Below are 14,038 nucleotides of genomic sequence, written 5' to 3'. Positions count from 1 at the left end.
AACAACATTACTAGCTTCTAGAGCCCTAGAAGTGGCCAGGGGAGAATTTTGCTGGCTCGGGCTTGGCACAAGACAACCAACCCACCGCAGTTCTCAGCCTGGCATAGTCCTACAGAGATTCTGGGTGGCAGTGCCACCCATAAGCAGCAAAGTATGTGTCCTTCAGGACTGTCTTGATTGTGTTGGGGTCTGCACTGGCTTCTGCTGCAGCTTGGAATCGGAAAGGCACAAAGGTTAAAGCATGACATTGGATGCTTCTGTTCCCATCTCTCTGTCTTTGCCACTCCTTCTGCTGTTTCTTCTCTTCTGCCTGCCTCGGTGTGTGACAGCAACTGGCTGCCACTGTGTAGGGTGCTGCACACAATGGCTCTGACTTCAGCTGGAGTGTCCAGCGCCACTGCCATAAGAATCCTTCCACACACAGTCTGTGTATTTCATGTGGCTGTCCCATAAATTGCACTTGAAGACCTTGGGTGAATTTTTAAACAAGCCTGTTCAGTGGAATTTTGCATCACTCTTGTGTGCAGGTAGCCATAGCCTGGCCAGGGCTAGGAAGAAATATGCCACTCATTGGGCTGTGTGGCAGTGCAGGCTGGTATCAACAAGCATTGCATCTTCTGAAACAGCTGGTTCTGGTCACTGCCAAGGACTCCCCTTGATTTATGCCTATGTTTTTACCAGCACAGCTACTGTAGTTAGGGGTATGGTTCCTGCCCTTTGACCCTCCAACCCAAAACATGACATTGTGAAGCTGGTAAAAAACTAAGTGTAGATGTATTTGTCACTATGAAAACGGTTACAGCTACAGAGCTGATGCCTGAGACCGTTGTTTCACACAAACTAGGAGAGTATGGCCAGTTTAACTCCTGCTGAATATGGTACAGTTTCCTGGTGTAGAGAAGATCTAGATCTTTTTGGAAATGCAGAGTGGTAGAACACAGCTGGCTGTGACAACAGGAATTGCTTTGGGTAAAGAAACCGTTGTGGGCAAAACTCCCAGGCACAAAACTAACCCTGAATAGCATGCAGTTGTCCTTTCTACTGGGGGGGCAATGGCAGGTGTGCATGAAAAATGTATTAAGGCCAGGTGCCTACAAGCTTTTGTTTTCCCACAGGAGCAGAGAAAGAGCCTGAGCTATGCTTAGATTAATTTGAGGTGAGGTAAAATAGCTGTATCTGAGTCCCCTCCGTAGGTGATACAGATAGAGGATTAGCCGCAGTCTAAAAACCTTGGTATGTGTCTGGCTTTCTTGCACCTTTTAATTCCTGGTGTGTTATCATCACAGCACCCCTGTGAGACAGGGAAATGTCCTTATCCTCATTTTACAGATGGGGAGCTCAAGTATAGAGACTAAATGGGTAGCTCAGGGTCATTCCAGAAACCTGTAGCAGAGCCAGAAACAGAACCCTGACTTTGTTCCATGTTACCACCCAGAGCGAAGGACCATCCTGCCGTTTAATCGATAGTGGCCATGAAGGTATGTGTGCCGCAGTTCCACTGTGCTGATGGTTTCTCCCTGCTTTGTCTTCTCCTCAGGCCCTTGGCTGCTTGCTGTACAAATTGTGCTATTTCACTTTACCGTTTGGTGAAAGTCAGGTGGCCATCTGCGATGGGAACTTCACCATTCCAGACAACTCGCGCTACTCCCAGGACATGCATTGCCTCATCCGTGAGTACCTTGGCGACAGCATCGTAGTCGGCTTTTAAGTTTTTCCCCTTAAACTGCTTGCTGCTCTGTTTGCAAACCCTCACATATCTATACTAAGGACCTGGAGCTCTCCACTCTCCACAAGGATGAACAACCTGGACTTATAGCAGCTTGAGCAATAGCTGTGTGAAAAAACAGTTACGACAAAGAGGCTTCTATTTGGAGGGGTGTTTGCGATTGGTGTGAGAAACCAGGGAAGTAGACAACCACTGGGTTTTTAAATTCTTCCAGGAACTTCCACAACAAGCCTCTTTATGCAGAGAAGTGTCTGCAGTAATAAATTCATTTGCATTAGGAGCTGAAGGGAACAGCGGTGACTTAGGCTACTGATAAGAATTCATCTCCTGCGAATTGAGAAACAGGACTGAAATGATTATAAATAACCCACTGACTAAAGTGAATGTGTAATTAAGGGTACAATGCATTTCTGTTGGCAAAGCTGCAGCAGCTTGCCTCCTTTCACTTCACATGGGGTTTACCAGCCGAAATCTTGATTAGTGCAGACTCGTATGTGTTATCGAAATAGCCTGGCACTTCTCCACCTGTCCACATGCCCAGATGTGGGCTGTTGGCCTTTCTGCCTGCGAGCGAAGGGCCAGCCATGTCCAGAGACTGGATTAGGTGCCTTTAGGCTCCACTTAGTCAAAATAATTCCCATGACCAAGGAAGGCTACAGGGTTCAGGAGCCTTTCTCTTGGCTTCTCTTCTCCTCTGCATCAGACCCTGTGGTAGGAACACCTTGCTTTCAGCTGAGCTGTTCAGCTCTTTATCAGTATCACTTCACTATCCTGCCAGCAGATTCTGTTAACTGAACAGGGCTGGGTAATCCCAGGCCCTCAGTCCCCTTTGCACTTAGTTGGAACAGATGTTACAGGCTTGCTAGCTGCATTCAAGGGTTGTACATTTAAACTTCAGTGTGTACATGACATGAGTTTATTCAAGTGACAGATAATGCAAATAGCCTTTATTTACACTTTCAAGGAGAGGTGGGTTTGGTGCTGCTTGAAACGCCTAAACCCATCCCATATAGTTATCACTAGCATGCCTAGTTCTTTCAGGTCTGTGATGTCCTGGGTGCTGTACATGGTCCAAGCAGGAGATGGATCTTGCCTCAGACAGGTTATAATTTAAATAGGCTGCCATTGTTTTATAGTTGAAGAAGGGAAGTGACTGACTCTTGCACAAGAAACCTGCTACCTCTTATTGTAGACATGCAGCCAGAGGTTCCACAGGAAGATGTGTGCGCTCACTTTTGCTTGCTTAGGAAGCAAATGAACTCAGATTTAATTAAAGCTAGCCCTGCTACCATTGCCCGCAAGGAGAGCTTTATCACTGATCCCAACAAATGAGCATTAGGTCTCTAGGACTAAAACTGCAGACGTGATGTAGGTGTGCCAAGCGGATCATGACTTAAATTATTGGCAAGTATGGAGCAGGATTTTGTACCCTGGTCTGGATAGGTAGGTTACATGTAGTCACAGCAGGGTGCAGCTTGGTCATATGATCATTTGAGAGTTTGCACCTTTTGGATGTTTCATAACCTAAGTCTTCTGATGCATCTTTTTTAGGGTATATGCTTGAGCCAGATCCTGACAAGAGGCCCGATATTTACCAAATCTCATACTTCGCTTTCAAGTTAGTAAAGAGAGAGTGCCCAGTTCAGAATGTACAGGTGAGTTGTTGCGGTCTGTTCTGGCAGAGTTGAGGGTGGGTAGAGTGAACTCCAAGGGATTTGTGGTTCATTCCTTTTAGTCATTTAATTCAGCCAGTTAGAGAAACACCTTGACGTAGTGGAGGAGTTGGCTCTGGTGTGGCTATGGGTGATGAGCAACTGCAGTAAGCACCATTGCTTGCCACAAAGATGCTTCCTCCCTAGTGAGTAATGCAAGCGGATCATGGGTTAAAACTTTCTGGGTTTTTAAGGTGCTGGGCAGAAACTGCTTCCTGCATGGCAGTACATGTTCATCGCTGGGTCCAAAACCAGCAGTGGAAAGGGTGACTAGGAGAGTTGCGGGCTTCTAACTGGCATGAAAGTGCATGCAGCTAGGATAAATCCCTGGAGGTCTGGCTCTTCTGGCCTCAGAAAAAATCAACCAAATCTCTCTTGCTGAGTATTAGCAAACAGTGAAAACATCTCTCTCTTACATGTCTACTCCCTTCATTACCATCTGCTCACCTTTCAAGAATGTCCTTTTATGTATGCTTCAGTGCTGGTTCCAAGGCAGTGGTTACAGTGATGTTACAGTGAGATAGGTGTGTCTGACATTTAGTACACCTGTTTATTAGACTGTGGTTTCCGTGTGGGGCTGACAAGTGTTTTACAGCATAAGGGACGTTTGGGTGCTACAGAACTTTAAGTTGCCTAAGGATTTGGGCACTTCATTTTTTTTTTTTTTCATGCACTTCCAATTTACATTCCTTTGTTCAACGGGATTTTGTTGTTTATTAACATAAGTTAAGTTTTCCTGAAAAGTATGAACAGATGTTGCCCATAACCTGTTACCTTTTTAAAGGACTTCCTTGTGTTTATCAACCACTTATCAGCCCTCATGTTAATTGCCCTCAAACTCCAAGCATGGTTATGATATCTTGATTATAAGACCGTCTTAGGTTTTTTTTTTTGTTGTTGCTTTTTTTTTCCCCCTGAAAGGCTTTCCCATGCTTCAGTTTTCCATGCAACTAATGTTGCAGGATCAGACATGAGCTAAGGGAGTGATGGAGTGGTCTGTGCACAACAGGCACCTACTCTACTTGCTTTTACAAACTTCACTTATGTTCCTATGTCATTTCTATCTTGTGGATATGAAATCTTATGGTTTTCGGTTTTGCAGAACTCTCCACTTCCAGCTAAGCTCCCAGAACCAGTGAAAGCTAGCGAAGCTGCTGCAAAGAAGAGCCAGCCAAAGGCCAGGTAGGAACTTCCACATCAAATATCTCTTGCCATCAGCATCTCTGGTTTGCAGTGAAGATGCTGTTCAACCTCAGTAATGCACGCTAGTAAAAAAGAGATGGAAGTTCCTGGGGAAACCCTCTGAGACGTCTTTTACAAGACAAAAACGCCTGTTTAACTGAAAGGCAGCAAATGCTGAGAGATGGAAGAATTCCTTTCCTGCTTGGATAAGATTGAGTATGAGTCAGCTGCAGGGCTGTCTGAAGTAACAGCACCATTTGAGTGTAGCAGCTTGAAGGCTGCATGCCAAAGATTTTACTCTGTGCTGTACTGTCCCTGCTAAGGGCCTTACCCTGAGCCTCATGAAGGCAGTGAAAAGGTTCCCATTGCCTTGGCCACATCAAGAAATGGGAGACTAACCCAGATGCACTGAAGCTTCTGTTTTGAGAAACCTCTTAGTTCTTGCCTGGAGGGCCTGACGTGTGTGTGGTAGGGTACAAAGGGAGTTGGAGGTCACATCCTTTGGACTTCTTTTGAACAGTTGTTTGCCTGTGACCACAGAGAATTGGACTAGATGATGTAGGGGACCTCTGATTGTCCTACATTCCTCTGACTTGAGTGGGTTTTAAAGCAAACCCACAGGAACTACACTGGGACTGGTTTGATCCATGAGTTCTCCCCTTCCCTGCAAAACAGACTAGAGAACCTGCCCAAACCTTTGCTTCCAGCCTCCAACTTCTTTTTTTGGAAATATTAACTCCCTAGGACAGTACTTTCCAACCTTTTCCTCATCATGACCGCATTGCCTCAGCATGGCCCCTCACTCCCAAACTACAGCCCCCTGCCCCTCCCAGCAGCACACGACCTCCAGGTGCTGCTTGCAGGAGACAGTGGCAGAGCATGGAGCCCAGCTCCCTCTCCCCGCTTGTCTTCCACCCCTTCCCCTGCATACGGTATGGCAACAGAGCCCATTGGGGAGGGAAGAGGCATGGATGCAGGCTTCCCCACCCCTCCCCTTGCGGGTCCCATGGCTGAGTGGGTGGGACCTGGTGCACGAGGGCTGCTGGGAGCTCCATACTGGCTGTGCCACCATGGTAAGGCACTGCCTGCCTGCCCGGCAGCAGTGGTGGCAGAGGAATGGAGTTGTGCCTCCCACTAACGGGCAGTCAGGGAGTGCTTCACCATGGTGGCACATCTGTCATGGGGCTCCCAGCAGTGGCACTGGGCCTCTCTGCCCCATTGTGCTGTGGAGGCCCCTGGTGGGAGGGCAGCAGGGTGGGGAGACTCGAGCCCGCAGCGGGCAGCTCACATCTGCCCCCACCCTGCACACATCTGGGGGACACATGCTCCCCCATGCCTAACCTCCCTGGGAGTGCATGAAGCCCTCCCCACTACCCCTGGATAAGCTGCCTGTGGCTCTGTCCTGCTCCCCAAGCCGGGCCCTGAATTTCCTCCCCAGCCCCAGGCCCAGCTGGGCAGTGTCCCCAGCTCTGCCCCACTCCTTCCCTTCCTCCTCCACCATGGAGGCTGCAGTCTGCCCTCCCTCCCCCACCCCCTAGATTTACCTGGAGGGTGCTGCAGGAGCTGTTCTCCATGCTGCCTGGGTGCCACGTTCCTGGGTGCCAAGTGCACTTGTGGCCCCCTGCCTCATCACCCTCCTCCCAGGAACTCTGCCAGCCTGCAAGGGGAACCCGCCATTTCCTGCTGCTTTTCTCCTTTAAAGAAGAAAATCCATGTTTTTTCTGCAGCAAACAGAAAACCTGGATCCCTGTATAATCTGTCAACATTGAGTGTCTTTGTGACCCCATTTTTTTTTTACTGTTGCATTCCCAAATGGGGTTTCAACTCCAAGGTTGGGAACTGCTGACCTAGGAGGACCTATTGTGCTCTTAGCTTACTGCTGGCATCCTTGCCCTTCTTCTCCCTACTGTTCTGTTACCCCTGCTTGCCGTATTATATTAACTCAGATTATAAACTCTTTAGGAACAGGAGCTTGGCACTCCCTTGCCTACTTCTAGGGACTGGATGTTCACAGGCACCACAAAAATAATCATTCTCTTCAAAATCAGGAAGAGCATCCTTTGTAAAGATGACTAGCTGGTACCAACTAGCCCCAGATGTTTACTTTGTTTTGGCTTTTGTAACTGAGCTTCAGTCAACCTCCTACTAGTAAAATCACTTTGTATCTAGCTCAGCAAAGAAAAGTACAGAAGGGCATTAAGATGTCTTCTGCTTCTCCAGGCATGAGAATGCCCTGCTGGTTCCTGTTGTCATAGGATAGTAAATAGGGAGAAAAATTAGGGAAAAGCCCAAGGGCTGTGCAAAATGGCTATGTTTTGATTCTGTTTCAGATTTGGCCATTTCAGAGGGACAGTGATTTTGTTTCGGTGTTTCAGATCACTGCTCCATTTCGATTTGGCCAAATCTGTTTCGGAGTTTTGACGCTGTTTTGGTGATTCGGCCATAGGCTATAATAGGGAATCACTAAAATGTCTATGCCTTTGTCACTTCTTGCCTGACTCGGATGAAACTTGAATGGATGGTAGCCCCTTCTGAGGACATGAAGCCTGCTAAGTTTCAAGGAGATAGGTGCAGGGGTTTCTGTGAAACTGCGCCTCAAACTGTTCAAAGTAAAACTCATATAATTTGCCAGCAGTGGCAGCATGCTGTCATCCAGCACGCAGATCTGGGAGCCTGCGCCCCCTGGGAGGATTATGGAGCCAGACTCCTCCCCGAGGGGCGCAGGCCCCTGCATCTGCACACAGGATGACGACAGGCTGCCGTCCCTCCCCCAGGGCCCTGGAGTTGGAAGGGACCTTGGGGACACATCACAGACACTGGCCAGAAGTCAATATCCGAGCAGTCCTTCCTCCCCTTCCCTCTTCTTAGTTTTTGTTCCCCTGCAAGCCCGGCTCTGAAACTCCCAAAATTTTCCAAAATGTTTCAGATGGTTTTGTTTAGTTTCGGAGACGTTTCAGAGCCTTCCGTTTCATTTCAGATTTAGTGTTTTGGGTGCCAAGATGGGCCGAAACACCTGTGAAACGAAACGGCTGCTAAAATTTTGCACAGCCCTACAAGTACCTGCCACTTCAGTTGAAGCCAACTTAACATATTAGGAGTACTTTTTAGGATGCTAATCTAAACAATTTTGCTTAAGGACACCAGCTGCTATTAAACTAATTCATTATGCCCTTCATCTGCTCTTCTGTAAATCTATAAAAAGTGCAGACTTAAATAGCATGATGTAGCCAATGTTTGAATGCATTAAGTGATTTTGACAAGTTCCAGCTGTCCAGCAGGAGGAAAAGCCAGAATCATGTGAGAAGTCAAAATGAATGTGCTGGATTGATTTTTGCAAGTGCATTTGTTCCAGTTTTGCTCTGACTAGCAGTAGCCTGTGAAAGAATGACTCAGGCATTGGCTCCAATATCTGTTTCACCTTCGTTTATTCACTTGCCACATGAGCAATGTTGGCAGTTGGCAGCACCGTGCCATGTGCCACATATGCTAACAATTGCTACTTTCTCATGGAGGGGTTCCATGATCCGGAGTGGGGCAAGTGATGGGGAGTTAGGACTTGTAGGTCCTTTTTTCGTCAGTGCCACTGATTGGCCACGTCTACACGAGATGCTAACACCAGTTACCGCACAGTCATTTAGTACTTGGTTATGCAAGTACTAAATGACTGTGCAGTTACAACTGCGCAGTCAGCATCTTGTCTAGATGCGACCTCTGTCTTGTTGTCCTTGGACAAGTCTCACCTGCCTGCCTCAAATACCCTCCTCTTGAACAATGTAGTTAAGATATTTCCTGGTTCTAATAAAGCACGTTGATTTTTCTGTTGATGAAAGTATGGGGTAGGGTACAATGTAATGGTAGGATGATAGTCCAGCCATTTCTGGCCTCTGGACTGGAGAGTTTTGTCCGAAATTTTTGGGTCTGTTCAGTTTTTTTTTACCATCAGTTTCTTAGCCTTTTACATCCGGTTCATAAGAAGAACTTGAAGGACCTTGGATCTTGTTATGATCACCATTGCTTTGTGTGCATCAGGCCCCTATAACGCATCATATTTCCTGCCTTGCAAACCTGTAAACTGCATCCATTCAAGCTGCCATCTTTTGAAGCACACTTCTTTTTATTTTTATCCTTCGTCTTTGATTCCCCTCCTCACAGGCTGACTGATCCTGTTCCTACAACAGAAACGTCCATTGCTCCACGCCAGAGACCCAAAGCTGGGCAGACGCAACCCAACCCTGGAATCCTACCCATCCAGCCTGCCTTGACCCCTAGAAAGAGGCCTACAGCCCAGGCAGCCATTCAGCCACAAGGTGAGGTGACTGTAGCTGTTGTGTTGGGGGCCCCCATACGAAATGCACGGAACAGTGTTTAGAGCAAGCTTGACTCAGGCTTTCCACGTGTGCTCCAGCACTGAGGCTGAGGGCAAAGTCCCATAGGAGTGAATGTGGCCAGAAGAAATAGTTTTATGGAGACTGGATGGACTTCTAAAGATATTAATCTAACAAATGGAGATAATAATTATTTTTTCCATCAAAGCCATTTGATTTAATGGTTTTATCACCAGCACATTAAAATATATACATATTTTGCTGAATGCTCTTCCTCCTGGTCTACCTTTTTCTGATTTCCATTTAAACTGAAAAACACATTGCTAATTTTTTTAGAAAAATGTATTCTTTAAAAAAAAATCAAACCCCCCCCCCCCCCGGCCCTTTCATTTTGGTTAAATGAATTCTTTACAGGAAGCTTCCAAAACCAGGCATATCTTTCCCTAAATTTCCTGCAAAAAATATAAGCAGACAAGGTTCCTTGGGTGAATCTGATATCTTTTATTAGACCAACCCGAATAGTTGGAGAATAGTTATTAAGCAAGCTTTTGGGTTCAAAAACCCTTCGTCAGGCTAAGGAAGTTTCTGCAGTTGGTGTGTGCTCTTCCTGGATGGAATGACAAGTAAAGAAGCCAGGCTGGGCTGGGCTGCATACAAGACAGGTAGTCAGTGAAAATGTAGATTGAGGAGTCAATGGGTGAGGATTTTCCGTACAGGTTCAAGGGAACACTCCTCCAGAGAGAGAGAGAGAGAGCACACGTTTGAAAGAGCCACCCGGATACCATGTGAAGAAGTGCTGCAGTCCACAAGAAAAACCCCCACAAATAGCACACTGCTGGTTATGACCTATCGCCCCTCCCTTGAACCTGTACGAAAAATCCTCAAACAATTGCAACCCATACTAGAAAGAGACCCTATTCTTAAAAAGATCTTCCCAGAGCCACCCATCCTAGCCTTCAAACAAGCACCGAACCTCACTAACCTCATCACCAGAAGCAAACTTCCTCAAGCCCAGAACACACCAGAAGGATCCAGACCTTCCCTGGACAAGAAATGCAAAACCTGCCAACACATCTCCACCACCCCCACTATTACTACACCCCACAACAGAGCCATCAGCATCCCAGGATCTTACAGCTGCACCTCCAGAAATGTAATATATCTCGTCCAATGCACCAAATGCCCTGATGGAAAATACGTAGGAGAGACCAAACAACAACTGCGCACCAGAATGAACGCACACCGGAAATCTATCAAAGACAGAAACGCCCAATTACCGGTGGGGGCACATTTCTCACAAGGAAACCACTCTCTCCAATCTCTCAGTCCTGATCCTCAAAGGAAAGTTACACAACACTTCCCAGAGACGAGCCTATGAACTCCACTTCATCAACCTCCTGGATACTAAAAATCATGGACTAAATATAGACATTGGATTTGACACATTTATGACCTGCCTGACATCTGACTCCCCAGGTATCTCTCCTCCTTCCCCACCTGTCTCTCACCCATTGACTCCTCACTCTACATTTTCACTGACTACCTGTCTTGTATGCAGCCCAGCCCAGCCGCTGGCTTCTTTACTTGTCATTCCATCCAGGAAGAGCACACACCAACTGCTGAAACTTCCTTAGCCTGACGAAGGGTTTTTGAACCCAAAAGCTTGCTTAATAACTATTCTCCAACTATTTGGGTTGGTCTGATAAAAGATATCAGATTCACCCAAGGAACCTTGTCTGCCTATGTCCTCAGACCAACACGGCTACAACCTACACCCCTGCAAAAAATATGGTACTGTTTGAACTCTTCTGTTTGTACCCTGTCTGATTTAGCCAGAATCTATATTTAAAGCAACTGTATATTAAAGAGTATTGGAAGTTCAGTTTTTGAGACCCTTTCTGAAAGTGAGGGTCTATGTTAATGTGTGCCTGAACTCTCCTGGAACTCCACCAGGTTTTGGAGCCTCTGTACAGCCTGACCCTCTGGTATGATTTTTCCCCTTCCCAGTTGCAGGACCCGCTGCACTGAGCAGTGGCCAGCCCTCGCTTTCTGCAAGCATTGCACAGCCGAAAGCACCACCTCAGCCAGCTGCACCTCAGCCAAAGCAGGCCCCAGTTCCCCAACAGGCACCACCAGCCCAGCCCCAAGTCCCTTCCACACCGCCACAGGCCACACCACAGCACCAGCAGCAGCTCTTCTTGAAACAGCAGCTCCTGCAGCAGCAGCAACAGCAGGCTGCATATTATCAACAGCAGCAACAGCAGATGATGCAGGCACAACAGGTGAGTGTGGCAGGTTTCCTATACTTTGTGTCCCCTCTGGGCCACGTGCCCCCAGCAGGTAGCGCAGGTGGCACAAGCTTAGCATGGGGCTCTGGCCAGTGAGATGGGTTCAGGAGGTCCCTTTGGTCTTATTTCTGCTTTGATAGTATCTCAAGCTGCTCCTGTAACTGGGGCCTGATTGCATAAGCGACTGTACAGTGTCACCTGGTAGAAAACAGCTTCTGCCCTTTAAGTGTTTGCAGGCAAAGAATGGGAAAGGGAGCGTTGTGGCAGATGGTTAGCCTACAGTGGCATCAACCCCTGTCGCAGAGCCCAAGTGCATTTAAGTATATAGAAAGCTGTCAAAGCTGGAACTCAGCCCAGACGTCAAGGATGCTTCATGCTCCTTCAACGTATTCTGCACGTACCTTAATAACCACACGCAGTAGGGCCTGATGTTGGCTGGTCAGTGCATTGGTGGTAGCTAATGCTGCAGCACTGACACCCACCCGATTTTGAGTATTATTCACCAAGATGGGTTCATCACATCACTTGGCAGAAGTGCCCTTCAACCCAACCCCACTCAGCAGCTGGCCATAAAAATGTTGCTGCTTAATTCATTGAGTATAGAGCATTAGACCATCTGTGAACAGGTTTTTGGCAAATAACTGCTATCAGTTAACCCAGCTGTAGCACAGACTCCTCTGGGGAAGGGCTCACCCACTGAATCCTAAGGGCTGCTTTTTTGCAGCCTAGATGGTTTCCTGAAGGCTCCTTCCAAATCTGCATGTGTTGCTCCAGTCTTGCCTACATGTCTTTTTTCCAACCTACACACATCTGATTATTCTGGCTTGTAAACTGGACCTTCCTGCCCTCCTGTTTAACAGAACAACATGTGAGGTGGAAGATGCTAAGTTTTGGCTGAGGTTTCTGATGTGAGAGCAGAAGGAAAAGTGATGCATGTTGAAGCTTAGTCCGTGCTGATGCTACTGTTTTTTATCATCACTTGTTATTAACCAATCTTTGATTACTGGTGAGGTAGGACCTAGCAGCTGAGCTAAGATTAGGAAGCCCCGCGTGTTGGTAGGCACTGCAGAAATGGAAAAAGGGAGAGAACTTTACATTTCAAATCATGTCAGCATCTTCAGAATGATCAGCAAGGGGCTGATGGTCCTTTTGGGCTTCCTCTATGGTACAGAACATTGTCCAGACTCTCTTCATGCTGGTAGTTTTGAACACAGAAATTGAGGTCTGGATTTCCCTGGTGAATGCTGTAGTGAGAGAAACAGGTGAAGCTCAGGCATGTTAAAACACCAAGAACTTGCCTGGATGAGAGACTTGTTGACTGCATTGATGAAATTGCTTTTAATGTTCAAGCTGAGCTTAGAGCAGGTGCTAACACCCTATCCTATGTAGGACAGGAAGGGCTTGAGCTGTTAAAAGGACTGAAGATTTTATATATTCTGAAGAAAGAGACAGAATGCTCTTTAACATCCATGCCAATCAAATGACTAATTGACCCTTAGGAGAGGGAAGCCTTTGAAAGGTGCTGAACAGGTGGGAGTGTTGGATGAAGATCACTGCATGTGTCTTCTGAGAATCCAAACATGGCTCCCAGCCAAGGAGAGGAGAGCAGACTTGATATTCTCAGCCTTATTGAAGGTGGGAGGAAGCAGAAAACTTTTCTAATTTTTCAGCTGCAGGTACCCTTTGCTTAGTAACCTTTTGCAGATGGCTTGGAAGTCCTTGCAGCTGGCAGCTGTGTTACCCGTTGGCTAGGGTGGTTGCCAGTTCCCAGGACAGCCCTGGCTTTTTGTTATGATCTTGCAGTTGCAAGCTTTGTGGCCAACAGCTCACCAACCACTTATGTCCCAGTTCCCAGTAATACCGCAGGCAGTGCCGGCACAGCAGCAACTGATGCAGAACTATTATCAGCAGCAGCAGCAGCTGATAGCACAGCAAGCTTCCATGCAGCAGAAGACGGTGGTGGCTGCAGTTCAACAAAAGCAACAGGCTCCGATGCCCCCTCAGCCCCAAGTGCAGCAAACTGCCACCCAGCCAGCACCTGCCCAGGAACAAGTGGTAAGAGCCGGTAAATTTTTGCAAGCCTTAGGGGATGGTCTGGATGGTGGGGAATGGAAGGAGTGACCTCTGTGGCCTTCCACTAGAGACTTGCTGCATTCAGCAAACGTGGAGTAAGCTTCAGCGCACCCAGGGTTTTGTGGTTTTGTGTCGAACCCAAGTAGGTGAGGGACTACGGTAACATGTACAGACCACCTGGAATGCCTAAGTGGAGTTGTCAGAGCCAGTATTGTTCTTTACAAGTGATGCTCTTATTTGTCCATAACCCTTTCACCGAGTGAGTACTGGATTCCCCGTAGGAGTGGCTTGTTAAGTCCTCATCTCCTGTCTAAGATGGGCCTTGGTTGAGGTGAGGGAAGGGAGGAGAGTTTTGGTTTTTTTTTTTCCTCTCTGGTAGAGGATACAGCTTACCTGCATTCCAGGGTGTGTACATGCTGCTGTGATAGCACTAGAAATGCACAAAGCAGCTTCTCCGTGCCTGGACGGGGAAATTCTCCCTCTGCAGATGCAGGTAAAATGAGACGCAGTGTTGCAGTGGGTTGAGTAAAAGAAGCGTCGGTGGTTGGGGCACCAATCCAGGGCTAGACCTGGGTTTAATTCCATGCAGGGCTTCCAACTCCTGCATCATCTTGGGCAAGTTCCTCCTCCTCTCTGTGCCTCCTTTTCCTCCACTGCAACATGGGGAAAGTATTGCTGCCCTATCTCTGAAGGGTGTTTTGTGGATAAATATGTTAGAGGCTGAGACGGATG

General features: G+C 47.3%; 1 protein-coding gene across 9 annotated transcripts in view; it reads left to right on the top strand.

Annotated features, from left to right (window-relative positions):
• Window positions 1-14,038, top strand: part of AAK1 (AP2 associated kinase 1) — a 107,178-nt gene that overhangs the window by 51,121 nt on the left and 42,019 nt on the right. For all 9 annotated transcript variants that reach the window (XM_059730584.1, XM_019482671.2, XM_059730585.1 and 6 more), the window contains exons 8-13: window positions 1,538-1,670; window positions 3,278-3,381; window positions 4,541-4,620; window positions 8,773-8,927; window positions 10,953-11,227; window positions 13,082-13,288. In XM_059730584.1, coding sequence (XP_059586567.1) covers window positions 1,538-1,670; window positions 3,278-3,381; window positions 4,541-4,620; window positions 8,773-8,927; window positions 10,953-11,227; window positions 13,082-13,288 — 954 coding nt within the window. The remainder of the gene's footprint in view (window positions 1-1,537; window positions 1,671-3,277; window positions 3,382-4,540; window positions 4,621-8,772; window positions 8,928-10,952; window positions 11,228-13,081; window positions 13,289-14,038) is intronic.

This window comes from Alligator mississippiensis, chromosome 7 (assembly GCF_030867095.1).
Source record: "Alligator mississippiensis isolate rAllMis1 chromosome 7, rAllMis1, whole genome shotgun sequence".
Classification (NCBI taxonomy): Eukaryota; Metazoa; Chordata; order Crocodylia; family Alligatoridae; genus Alligator; species Alligator mississippiensis.
This window is presented reverse-complemented; position numbering and strand designations above follow the sequence as displayed.